Source organism: Dendrobates tinctorius, unplaced genomic scaffold (genome assembly GCF_039654945.1).
Source record: "Dendrobates tinctorius isolate UK_male_01 unplaced genomic scaffold, ASM3965494v1 ptg000093l, whole genome shotgun sequence".
Lineage (NCBI taxonomy): Eukaryota > Metazoa > Chordata > Amphibia > Anura > Dendrobatidae > Dendrobates > Dendrobates tinctorius.
The window spans coordinates 15,710,913-15,724,051 of NW_027361761.1; the positions used below are offsets into that span (position 1 = coordinate 15,710,913).

At 39.7% G+C, this 13,139-nt stretch overlaps 1 protein-coding gene across 1 annotated transcript in view; it reads left to right on the top strand.

Annotated features, from left to right (window-relative positions):
* LOC141098577 (cytochrome P450 2K1-like) overlaps positions 1–13,139 on the top strand; it is a 107,629-nt gene that overhangs the window by 15,360 nt on the left and 79,130 nt on the right. Inside the window, exons 2-5 of the mRNA XM_073586481.1 lie at positions 5,741–5,937; positions 6,276–6,438; positions 7,045–7,194; positions 12,584–12,744. Of these exons, the coding sequence (XP_073442582.1) occupies positions 5,755–5,937; positions 6,276–6,438; positions 7,045–7,194; positions 12,584–12,744 (657 nt within the window). The 5' untranslated portion in view covers positions 5,741–5,754. The remainder of the gene's footprint in view (positions 1–5,740; positions 5,938–6,275; positions 6,439–7,044; positions 7,195–12,583; positions 12,745–13,139) is intronic.

A 13,139-nucleotide genomic window follows, 5' to 3' on the forward strand; every position in this document is an offset into this window, starting at 1 on the left:
GTGTCCTTTAATGTAGGGTTTATCCTAAACAGATATTTACAAGGTAGTATGAGAGGGTAGTGGAAGATAGGAAGTGCTGGACTTTCTCTGTGTGCTATAAGCTGCACATTAAAGCATTGCCCATATCATGCCAATCCCTATAATACCTCCATATAATAGTGCCAGTCAATCAGCCAATCAGGTCACTGTACTTGAGTTTCCCATGCAGACATTCATTGCTGTTGATGTTAGAATACTATATAATAATTTCTCTGGAATAGTAATGAAATACTCACGGCAAATCCATTGTTCAGCAGACACAACTAGATCACTCTGTGAACCAACTGTGATCGTAGCGTGCAACGTGCAACTGTGGTTTTAATTTTTATTTCATGAATCAATACCAGAGTTAAAAATAAGAGACCTTTTAGGGTTTGTGCACACGTTGCAGATTTGATGCGGATCCGCAGAGGATTTTCCCCCGTGGATCCACTGCAGATCCGCAAATGATTTACAGTACAATGCTATTCTATGGAAAAAAAAACACTGTGCACATGCTACGGACAAATTTGCGCGGAAACACTGTGGTTTTTTTTCCACAGCATGTCAATTCTTTGTGCGGATTCCGCAACGTTTTTACACCCATTCCATTATAGGAATCTGCTGGTGCATGCCAAATTCGCATAAAATGCGCAATAAATCTGCAATAAGTCTGCAGGAAATCCGCATAAAAAACGCACGGATTTTGACCTGCGGATTCTGCCAAGAAAAGCAGATTCTGCGTGGAAAATTCCACACAGCAACCCACAAGGTGTGCACATACCCTTGATATATCTTATCAAAGAGATTGTTTTCCTTCTCCTCCAGGGAAAAGACAGTTAATTACGAGATGAGCAAATTAGTTTTCAGAGGGCTGAGTTTGAGACATTATTTATAAAATTTGTAGTTCGAAGCAAATTTGAACCCTTAGGGACCATTTTGCACATTGATGAAGCATGAAGGGTAAAGTATTTTTTTGCACCTGCACTGGACTCCCTATAAATCCCTACAGCTGTGACATACCTGCTACCATTTTAACATACCTTGTACAGTGGTTTTCCGTACCTGGGTCATCAGAGATTACCCATTCCCAGTGGAGAACAGGACTGATGGTTGGTGAGGTGGAGTTAGATTCCATCTCCAGATTCTACTGAGTAAATGGAATATACACATCCTATGGAAATTCTTTCTGTCCCTGAGAGCTGCATGAAGTCATTCGGTGTGAATTGAATTTTGGAGGAAATCTTGCAGAATACGGCAAATTTTAACAGATGTCGGACTCTCCCTTTTTGGTGCAGGCTCTGGCACTGAGATGCTACAGGTATCGGAAAATGACGCAATTATTTTTTTTTTTTACAAACTTTGGAATTATTTTTCTCCACAAAAAAACCCTTATGTTCGGTGTCTGTGAACTCATATTGACCTGGAGAATAAGGTCAGTTTTAGCATTTAGTGAATATGGTAACAAAAAACCTATAAAACAACTGTGGGAATGGACTTTTTTCCAATTTCATCGCACTTTGATTTTTTTTTCCTGTTTTCCAGTACACAATATGTTAAAACCAATTGTGTCGTTCGAAAGTAAAACTCGTCCCGCAAAAAAAAAGCCCGCCCTCACATAGCCATTTTGACCCAAAATTGAAAAAGTTATGACTCTGGGAAAAAGGGGAGTAAAAAATGAAAATGCAAAAATGCAAAAAAAGGAAAATCGCCTGGGGATTAACAGGCTAAGTTCACAAGATTGGCTCTTCTCTACAGTTAATGTTTTTAGATCCAGTGGAGAGCTGATGAAGGGAGAGGAGCTGGAAGTAGACATGAAAATTATGCTGCAAGTTCTCCTGAAATGTCAAGATACACTTTTATTTACACTCCACAATCCGATTTAAAACTGATTTTGATCATCATCAGATTATCATTACTAGAGAAGGATTTTTCCAGCGTCTCCAGGAGATAAAATAATAATTGCTTTATTGAGAATATAAAATCTTCATACCATCAGGTAAAAACGACATAAAGAGGCGTATGGAGGGGAGCAATTTCCTACGCGTTTCACCCTGAAAGGGCTTAATCATGGAATGCGTAAGAAAGGTCTCCAAGCAAATATTTAAACACATCAAGAAAACAGGTGAACCAATTAGATGAAAAACACACCCATTCGTTTAGCATGAAAAAAAACAAGAAACAAAACAAATTTAAATCAACTGTGCAAAGGATGGAGACCAACACACAAAAAAATTTGTAATGACAAAAAAGATGAGAGGAAAAAAGAAAGAGAAAAAAAAAGGAAAAAATATTAGTGTATAATGTAAACAGTTAAAAAACACACATTAATGTTATAAAGAAGCCATAGTATATTTTGATGGTGTTATAACAAGAGTCTTGCGATTCACAAACAATTTATGTACAATTTATTGTCAAAAAGGGAAAAAAAAAAAATTACCATTTTTTTTTTCCCTTCCTTTTCTTTCTCCCTGTTACTTCTTCCTGCTTTTGTTTCCCTCTTCCTACTTATATTCCCTTTTCTTTTGTTATGGGGAAAATAGGGTAACATGGAAGAGAAAGGGATGCCTAAGAATTCTGCATGATTAGATCTTTCCTCTTATCCATACCATGCGGCACTCTAGTACCCAATTTGTAGATCCAGAAAGACTCTCGATTGAGAATCTTTCTGCGGTGGTCCCCTCCCCTAGTTGGTTTGTACACCTTTTCAATGCCAATGAATGTAAGGGAATCCAGGCACCTATTACGAATAGTAATGAAGTGCCTCGAGACTGCAGAAACATTCACTGCGGAAGGATTTAGTGTATCAGACATATGTCTGCGTATCCGCTGTTTAAGAGGACAAGTCGTACAACCTACATATTGAATTGAGCAAGAAGTACATTCAATAAGAGAAACAACATTAGGGGTATTACAATTAATAAAATCCCTAATGTTGTAAGTTAAACCAGTAAACATAGAAGTGAATGATTTGCATTTCTTAACATGTTTACATGAAATGCAAAAATTATGCCCACAGCCAAAAAAGCCACTTAAAAAGATGAGAGAGGCCTGTAAGTGACATCATAGGTAGACCACAACTATGAGAGTCAAAATGAGAAAACAAATCCAGAAAATCACCTTGTCCGATTTGGCAAGATTTATTTAGCAAATTATGGTGGAAATTAAGTATTTGGTCATTAACAAAAGTTTATCTCAATATTTTGTTATATATCCTTTGTTGGCAATGACAGAGGTCAAACGTTTTCTGTAAGTCTTCACAAGGTTGGCACACATTGTTGGTGGTATGTTGGCCCATTCTTGCATGCAGATCTCCTCTTGAGCAATGATATTTTGGGCCTGTCGCTGGGCAACATGGACTTTCAAATCACTCCATAGTGTGTTATTGATGGTATGCTTTGTTACGGTGGTCCCAGCTCTATGCAGGTCATTCACTAGGTCCCACCGTGTGCTTCTGGGATTTTTGCTCACCGTTCTTGTGATCACTTTGACCCCACGAGGTGAGATTTTGCGTGGAGCACCAGATCAAGGGAGATTATCAGTGGTCTTGTATGTCTTCCATTTTCCTATTATTGCTTCCACAGTTGATTTCTTCACACCAAGCTGCTTGCCTATTGCAGATTAAGTCTTTGCAGCCTGCTACAGGGCTACAATTTTGTTTCTGGTGTCCTTCGACAGCTCTTTGGTCTTCACAATAGTGAAGTTTGGAGTGTGACTGTTTGAGGTTGTGAACAGTTGTCTTTATACTGATAGCAAGTTCAAACAGGTGCCATTACTACAGGTAATGAGTGGAGGACAGAGGAGCCTCTTAAAGAAGTTACAGGTCTGTGATAGCCAGAAATCTTGCATGTTTTTAGGTGACCAAATACTTATTTTCCACCATAATTTGCAAAATAAATCTTGCCAAATCCAACAAGTTGATTTTTTTGGATTTGTTTTCTTATTTTGTCTTTCATAGTTGTGGTCTGCCTATGAAGTCAATTACAGGCCTTTCTCATATTTTTAAGTGGGAGAAATTGCACAGTTGGTGGCAGACTAAATGCTTTTTTTCCCCACTGTATATCGCACCATGTAAGTGAATGTGGTTGTCATGTTGTATATATGAAATTGCCATTGACCTAGTCATAACAAATCTCCTGTCAAGATTTCAATTACATTTGTTATTTGTCATACTGAAAAATGTCAACCTTTGCCTCACATAATCTGGTCGACTGTCTTTTTGCAGATTCTCTTGAGAACCAGAAAGAGACTAAAATTAACAAATTATATATTTATACTCCCTTGTTTTAATACTACCACCACTGCCTTTGCTTCTCCCCATACTCCCATTTTTCTGTTAATTGGCTCCCTTCATTCCGATGCTGAGTCCAGTATGAGGCCTATGATGTCCTCCCAACATGCTCAAAAGGAGGGGCAAAAAAAATTATATTCATCTTCACCGACACCCTGTCGAACCCCTCTGCTGCTCATTGCTCACGGTCTGTTCCTCAGAGCTGCTCCTTGTTTCCTCCATAGCAGGTCACATTTCTTTGGCTTTTCACTGTAAGCTGGGACTTTGAGCCACAACGGTACTTAAATGTCAGTGCATGTCACACGTTTTGACATCATAGATGTGACCTCTGAGACCTGGCCTAGGCACATGTCAAAAATAGAACAGATTCAGTCTTAGGGCTGACTGTAAACTATTGGGTGTGTGTAGGGTCGGTAGGCCGGGCTGGGGGGGGGGTGGTCCCTCTGTATACCACGCAGTGACGCACAGACAAAAGATGGAGGCAGATTTCGGGTGCAACAGGTCCAAGTTTATTTCCCGCCGTCCGACTGACAGCCCTCACGATACACCACAAATTCTCTTCAAGGCCCTCCGTGTCCAGGCCCCATTACACACACCGTACTTATCACCAGGGACGTAAATACACATACCGTCCCTTTTCGCTTAACGACGTTCCTGTCAGCTCGATCACTGTGGCCGCCTTAGGCCCGTACACCAACAGTAATTTTTCTGGTCAGGTATCGTCTTTAACTCGGTATGTGTTTCTCCGGGGCCTCGTCTGTACTGCGGTACTTCATGTCAGGACCACCCCCCTGACTTCCTCTCTCCTCAGTCCCCTGGTTAGGTTTTGCCTCACAGTGCAGCAACTGTCACAGTCTCCTCGTCACTTGAGCTCCCCCTGGGGACTGGAATCTTCTGGAACCCTCCTGTCAAATTTATAGCTTTCCCCGTTCCCTGTAACTCCACCCCCATGACAAACGGTTTCTTAGCCCTAAGCTGATGTCAAGTCCTATGCTCACACTCCTCCCTGCCCTCTAATGTCAATTCCAGGTACTGCACGTCACCTACACTTTCCTAGCTGTTTTCCCTTCTGTCATAACTGACATCCTGCCTGACAAGTGCAAACCCCTTTGAAACCTGACCAGTCAGTCCGTCCGTCAGGTCACCTTCCTTACATGTGCCCAAGAAACATCATTCTAATAATGACCAAGCTACAAGTGTTTGTTCTCAAGGCATCTTGCCAAAGATGGATGTGTATTAGCAGCTGATAGGTTGAGAGATTGATGAACAAGGCCAGTAAATGATGTGTGTATGCAGTTTGAATGTATACCTGTATGCCCTTGTGGTCATATTATGCCAAACACAGAACAATGCTAATCAAGTTCTAAGTATGAAAAACTATCATTTTCTTTGCTACATTTTTCATGGATAATTCTTCTCTTCTCCCTGTAGATTCGACCAATATCATGTCCGGTCTTGACATTATCACACTTGTTCTCTTCCTCGTTATTTTCTTTCTTTTGAGCAAAGTATTTTATAATCAGAAGAAAAACAAGAACAAGAATTTCCCTCCAGGACCAAACTGTTTACCTATTATTGGGAATATGCACATATTTGATGTAAAGAACCCTTCCAAAACATTCACTCAGGTAAGGACATCACCTGATAATTTGACATTTTGCCATTCCCTTGGCACATATGGAGCCAAGAAAATCCACTTATGTGGCCTGGAAGGACAGGTAAAAAAGCAAACATTTTTTTCATGTTGGTAGCCTTGTTGGTAGGCATGACTCTTTGATCAAAACAGTATGAACTACATACCCTCTGTTATTTACATGTACTAATATGATATACTTACTGCAGGGGATTTGCACATTTTGTTTTTATCTTGGGTACTGTCTATGATGGAAATCAGTAAGAATTATGAATGATTATAGAATAATATTACATGACGTGGCACTGTGTCATCCATCATTTTATTCTACAGCTGAATAAAAGGTTTGGCCCAGTGTTCAGTCTCCATTTGGGGAAACAGAAGATGGTGGTATTGTATGGATATGATGCGGTGAAAGAAGCTTTCATGAACCATGCTGAGGAATTGTCCGAAAGAGCTGACATACCGATATTTACAGAAGCAACAAAGGGATACGGTAAAAATAGGCAAATAACCCTGCAACCTGTTAAAATACACACGCTTACACTACCGACCGTATGATCACCTACAGAATGGCAGATATTTCTAACAGATGCTCTGCAAAGGATAAAAATGTTGGTGCAAGCTTAAGCCACTGATTTTATTTTTGCCCCACTCCCGATACCTTTCAATGAAGCTTGTTGGGTTTATCGTTGGTGGATGGAACCACTCATTGCCAATCAGATTTAATATAATTTATGATAGAATCTGTCATAACTTACATACATGCCTGTTCACATCACTCATAGGTTTGTTTTTCTAATGTGATCTTTAAGAGACCTAAGCCAAGGGGCTAAGACCGGTTTTTATAAAATGCCAGCCTAAGTAAACGCCACCCTAGATAATGTCTAAGCAGGGTATTTGGGGCTTTTATCAGAAATAGATTCCAATTTCCCAACTGATACAATTTTATAGTGAAAACAGTCCTTCTCATTACAGGGTGGATGACATATATGTGATATATGAATTACAATAAAATAATACTATATTATTCCCTGTCTAATTCCTACAAAACCACTTTCCTATAATCCAGAATAACACTATCTCTAAAATATTCATCAAGGCATCGTCTTCTCTAATGGTGAAAACTGGAAAGCAATGAGACGATTTACCATTTCGGCATTGAGAGACTTTGGGATGGGGAAGAAATCTATGGAAGTTCGGATAAATGAAGAGTGTGACTCCCTAATACAGAAATTTAAATCATATGGAGGTAAGAAATTCCATGGACAAGGAGCAACTTTGTTTTATACTGTGATTGGATGACTGGAATGATCCAGTGCCTGTGTAATCCTCTGAACCAGATTCCTAGACTATATGTTCACCTCCTGGACACTATTGATCTATCATACAGGCTCCATGAGGGAAAACAATCAGACAAGAATGGAGACTACCAACCATTTGTCGCCAACGCTCTATTCCAAAAGGTCACTTCAGAGCCCCATTCTCAGGACCAGTGGTGATCCCAGCAGTTGGACACCTCCACCAATCTATTGGTTATCACCTCTCCTTTTGATTGCCATGCTGCAGATTTTGGTGCTACAGCTACATTACCTTCTGACTACTGCACTATATACACTGGCAGCCAATATATGTAGGATTGTACGCAACTCGTTTTTATGAGTAATGATTGTAACCACAAAAAGCCATGGATTTAATCTTGCTTGCCTTTAGAAATGAAAATTGAAAAAAGCACCAGAAGCTCTGTAGTGCTTTCCTATTTTTTCCCACCTGCCTCAGGTCCTTGACAAAATCACAGAGAGGGAGCCGACATTGGACATATAAGTACGTGCATCATCGGTACGGGATTATTGTATACAATAATGCTCACATGTTGTGTATTCGTTGCAAAATTTGTTGATGAAAGTTTGCATGTATTCCTGTTTCAAGGAGGAATTTGCATTCCTGTTGTCACTAGATGCTTTCGCCAGCACTCAATAGAAGTGAATTGAAAAAAGTTGGCTGAATCTAGTTAGCACGTGACTGCAGGTATGCATTTCACAGTCTGCAGGACACAGAGTGACTTGAAAAATTTGTTCCAACCCTTGATAACCCTTTTACCATAGTGAAAGGCTTGGATGTGGTGTCTAGGACACTTGATTGCTCCTCCAAGAGGTCCTGGGAAAGTATGCCGGAATCACTTATAACAATTTCTACAACTGATAAAAGTTGTGGCCAATAAAATTGTCCCCTAAGTAGTTAATATGGCCCTTAAGTAGAAGACACTCATTGTAAGGGCGCAGTCCGATGTCCATATAACAAGATCAAGTGCTATCCGATAGTTTACAGGATAGCACTCGGCCCAATGTTATACTATGCATAAAAATCGAGTAGATCCCCAGCGATGGTGAAGTAAAGCAAATGTAAAATGTCACTTTCACTTATATCTTTTTCAATTGTACAACCAACGCATTTCGGCTAGCGCGCCTTAGTCATGGTCTATGTGAACATATACATGGCTGAGCTTATAAACCTCAGCCTGCTAATTGATCAATACCTGGATTCCATTTTTTAAACTCTATTCTAACTAATCTAGTATATAAAGCTCAGTGTGTGTGTGTATGTCCGGGATTGGCATCCGCACCGTCGCAGCCACAGCCACAAAATTTGGCACAGTCACATGTCAGGACCCCAAGAGAGTCATAGGCTATGTTATGAGGTGAAATTTTAACCCCGCGTGTTCAAATTCACCAAACAATTTTAACCCTATCTACATAATGGGGAAAAAGTGAAAGGAAAAGTGTTGGAGGTAAATTAACAGCTGCCAGATGTGAACAAGGGGGACTGAAAGAATGAGAGCGATGGAACCAAAGAGTATATATTGTACAGTTGCTAAGGTGGGGCCCTGACATGGGATACTCACCACACACGGGGATATGAACACACACACAAAATGCGCAACACACTAACACATATACCACCCTCAGCACACATTTCACCACACATACACCAACCTCGCCACATAAAAGTCGAAACACAAAAGTTGCCACTCAAAACTCGCCACGCTGTCCCAGAGCTGTTTAAAAGATGAAAAATGAGCTGTGATTGGTCGCTATCAGCAACAGTTTTCTTTGTAGACAGTTGTGTTAACTGAGGCCTATTATTCTTATCATTTCTATGGTGTTATCGTCCTTCTGTAAAGCTGGAAATAACACAATTTATTACCGTGCCAACACAGACCACCCTCTGACACAGACTGCAGGGGGAGCCCAGTATCACACAGGATAGGATTAGATACACGGCTCAGCAGTTGGTATCACACAGGATAGGATTAGATACACGGCTGAGCAGTCAGTAACACACATAATAGGATTAGGTACACAGCTTAGCAGTCAGTATCACACAGGAAAGGATTAGATACATGGCTCAGCAGTCAGTATCACACAGGATAGGAATAGATACACAGCTCAGCAGTCAGTAACACACATGATAGGATTAGGTACACTGCTCAGCAGTCAGTATCACACAGGATAGGATTAGATACACGGATCAGCAGTCAGTATCACACAGGATAGGATTAGATACACGGCTCACCAGACAGTATCACACAGGATAGGATTAGATACACAGCTCAGCAGTCAGTATCACACATGATAGGATTAGATACATGGCTCAGCTGTCAGTATCACACAGGATAGGATTAGATACTCAGCTCAGAAGTCAGTATCAAACAGGATAGGATTAGATACATGGCTCAGCAGTCAGTATCACACAGGATAGGATTAGATACACGGCTCAGCAGTCAGTATCACACAGGATAGGATTAGATACATGGCTGAGCAGTCAGTAACACACGATAGGATTAGATACACGGCTCAGCAGAAAGTATCACACAGGAGAGGATACTTGGGTAATCGTTTAGGTAATTTGTGTTGCAAATCTGTAGTGTTGAATATATGATGTGAAATGTTTTTATGTGCAATATAATCATTATAATTTGTTATAACTAACCACAGTTGGTTACTATGCCCAGGCAACGCCGGCTCTTCAGCTAGTTCAATATAAAAACACAGGAGTTTAAAATCAACATATTTTGTTACATGAAACAAACTAATACTGTAGAACTAAGGCCTGGCTGATGTTCATACCCATAGAGGTCCTAGTACAAAGTTTATACATCCAGTACGACTTTCTATTTAATATTTTCCTTTTAAAATACCCTCTTCTGATGGGTTTCAGTACGTTTTCAATACCTGCAAATCTAAAAGATGACGTATCCCCTTTATATATTGATAAAAAATGACTGGAAGCTGAGGAAACATTTACGCTGCGGAATTAATCGCATTGGACAAGTGTCTTTTGACTCGCTTCTTTAATTGCCTAGTTGTGCATCCTAGATATTGCATTTTACATGCTGCACAATCTATCAAATGAACAACTGTTGTGTTGCAGTTGCTGACTGATAATTTTTACATTTGCGTGCATGTTTGCAGGATATACACTTCGTATGCCCACATCTGGAGAATCTTTAGAAAGAAAGCCAAGTAGATATGTTCTGTTGTGCGTTGTCTTGAAGAAACCTGGGAGATGGAATAGTGCCTAACAAGGGGGATTTTTTGCCACAAACCTGACATTATTTTTTTAACAATTTTTCAAAGATCTTTCCTGGTATAGAAGTTTTTGAAGATATGAACAACATTTGCTCTTCTCCAGTCTTCTGGGACTTCTCCTGTTCTCCAAGAATTTTCAGAGATTATAGAGAGTGGTTCAAAAATTTCTTTTGCTATCTCCTTCAGTACTCTGGGGTGTAATTCATCTGGACCTGGAGACTTGAATTCATTTATGTTAGCTAAGTGTTTCCTCACTATCTTTCTGTTTATAGATATCCTGGATTCTTCTATTCCCTTTAAAGGACAGTGAAGAACAGTTGATGTTACATTTCCTTTCTGAGAGAAAACAGATGCAAAATAGGAATTTAAAAGTTTGGCCTTCTCAACATCCTTTCTTACCATTTCACCATTTTCATCCTGTAAAAATCTGATAGCTTTTTATTACTTTTGACATCTCTTGCAAGCCTGTATGTTAGTTTTCTTTCACCATCACTGGAGATCTTCTCTTTCTTTTTGCATTGCTTTGTCTGACTGGACTTGGGTGGCACTGAGCTGTGGATCCCTGCTGACAAGGTGCATCAGATTGCAGTGTGATGATTCTCCTTGGTTCCTTTCTCAGTGTTATACTGTGGGGCAGTGGAGATCTGCAATTTTTTTCCTCATGCGATCTTTGCATGAGAAATCAATTGTAGAATATTGTGGATGCCTTCGATAATCAGGAACACGTACATCCATACAAGTTTATGGATGTGTGTGAAGAATTTTACTGCACCTGACTGCACATCCTTGAAGGCAGAAAATTGGGTAATTAAGTTCTCTGTCTTCTTCACACCTGTAATGCAATTCACTCACGCAAGAGAATCGGACCACACTAATGTCAAACTTAGCTCAAACTCTGACAATCAGCCCAATCGTCACAGATACATGATGTTTGCACCCAGCTCCATCAGAATAATACATGTTCCTCTACCCCTACAAGATAATGTCTCTTACCCCACTCCTCTCCATTGCAACAAGTGAATCTACCCCAGCCACTAATGAGCTCAGAAATGTCTGCACTGTTCTTGTTCCTTGCAGGTGGAGTTTAGGGTTCTGTTTCCTCCTCCCCTTCATCCAATGGATATTATTACACCCACCTGTGCAGTAGAGATCCCTTGTTTGTTCTATTCCTTGATGCAACTCACTTGGACCAACAGACTTTCCAACAATTAAAGTTTTGTTCAGCAAAAAAAAAACATATTAGTAGATGCTTATAAATCGAGCAAACAGTCAGCCCTGATTTTTTGGAAATTGGTCCAAAAAAGAGAGGTTTTTAGCAAAATCAAAGCCAAAAGTGGGTATTTTATGGGCTTTCCCCTGTTGTCCCTAGTTTTACATTATAAATGTTGTAAGCATGACTGTGCTTGTTCTACAGTATCTCCTTTGTCCCTGAAATTAAGGCATTACTCAGGTCCTGAACTTCTCTTCCTCAACAAGCCCTATAGCATTTGTCCACTTTTCCGCCATGGTAGACATCCCTTTTTATGGAGCTATTCTCTATAAAAATTAGCTTAATCTAGAAGAGAATCTGGCCATATATCCATACATGAAGTACCATTGACTAAGAGTATACAAGTATGTGGTGCTGCAACACAAGCCTCTTAAACCTCCATACAAATATACTGTACATACCTACAGTACATACAGTGTGCACAAGGCCAAAAGTGTTAGTATTGCTCAAAGAAACACCATAAACCTGCACATAATTTTGTAAGATTTTGAATAACATGATATATGACCCCATGTTTTATATATTGCTAATGATCCAGGATTACCCTCAAGCAATACTTACCAATTGAAGCTGGTCACTGCAATGCTTTTTTCAGAAGACCACTAGGCTATCATAGATGTGCCTTCATCTTGACACAGAAATAGGGACACAATGCCATTTTTAGCCCATACTGTTGTTCAAAATAAAAGGTTTTAGGTAAGAAGTGATCCACTTGTTGTCATGAAATCAGCCATTTTCTGTTGAGGGCAACGTATGATCTTACACTCAAGTTCTTCTTCTAGGGAAACCATTTGAGAATACCACCATTGTTAACACGGCCGTGGCCAATGTTATGCTCTCTATATTACTTGGCCACCAATACAATTATGGAGATCCTACCATCCTTAAACTTATGAGTTTAAACAAGGAAATCTTCAAACTCCTGGGAAGTCCAATGACTATGGTAAGTTGTACATTAGTGAGATGAAATTTACACTAAGTTGCCATGACAGTAATAGAAAATGAAGTCAGACCACCAATGATGATGGTAGGCCCCAGCATCAGGGTCATATTCACAAGGGCTTTAGCACCTAGTGTCTATTTTTCGTAGAGAGTTTTGATAATTGAACTAATTTTGAATCTTTGTTGTTTTCACTGCAAATTGTATTGCTTGGAGAAAACCAAAAACAAAACACAAAACAAATATCCTGGAATAAAAAAGTAAAAAAAAAATTGCAAAAATTGCATGAAAGTAGTAATAATAGTAATAATAAGGGTATTTAGTTAACATAATTTTGATCAAAATAATGTAGAAGCCATCCCGCCACGTCACGGCAACCCTTGTGGGACAGTCCTAAC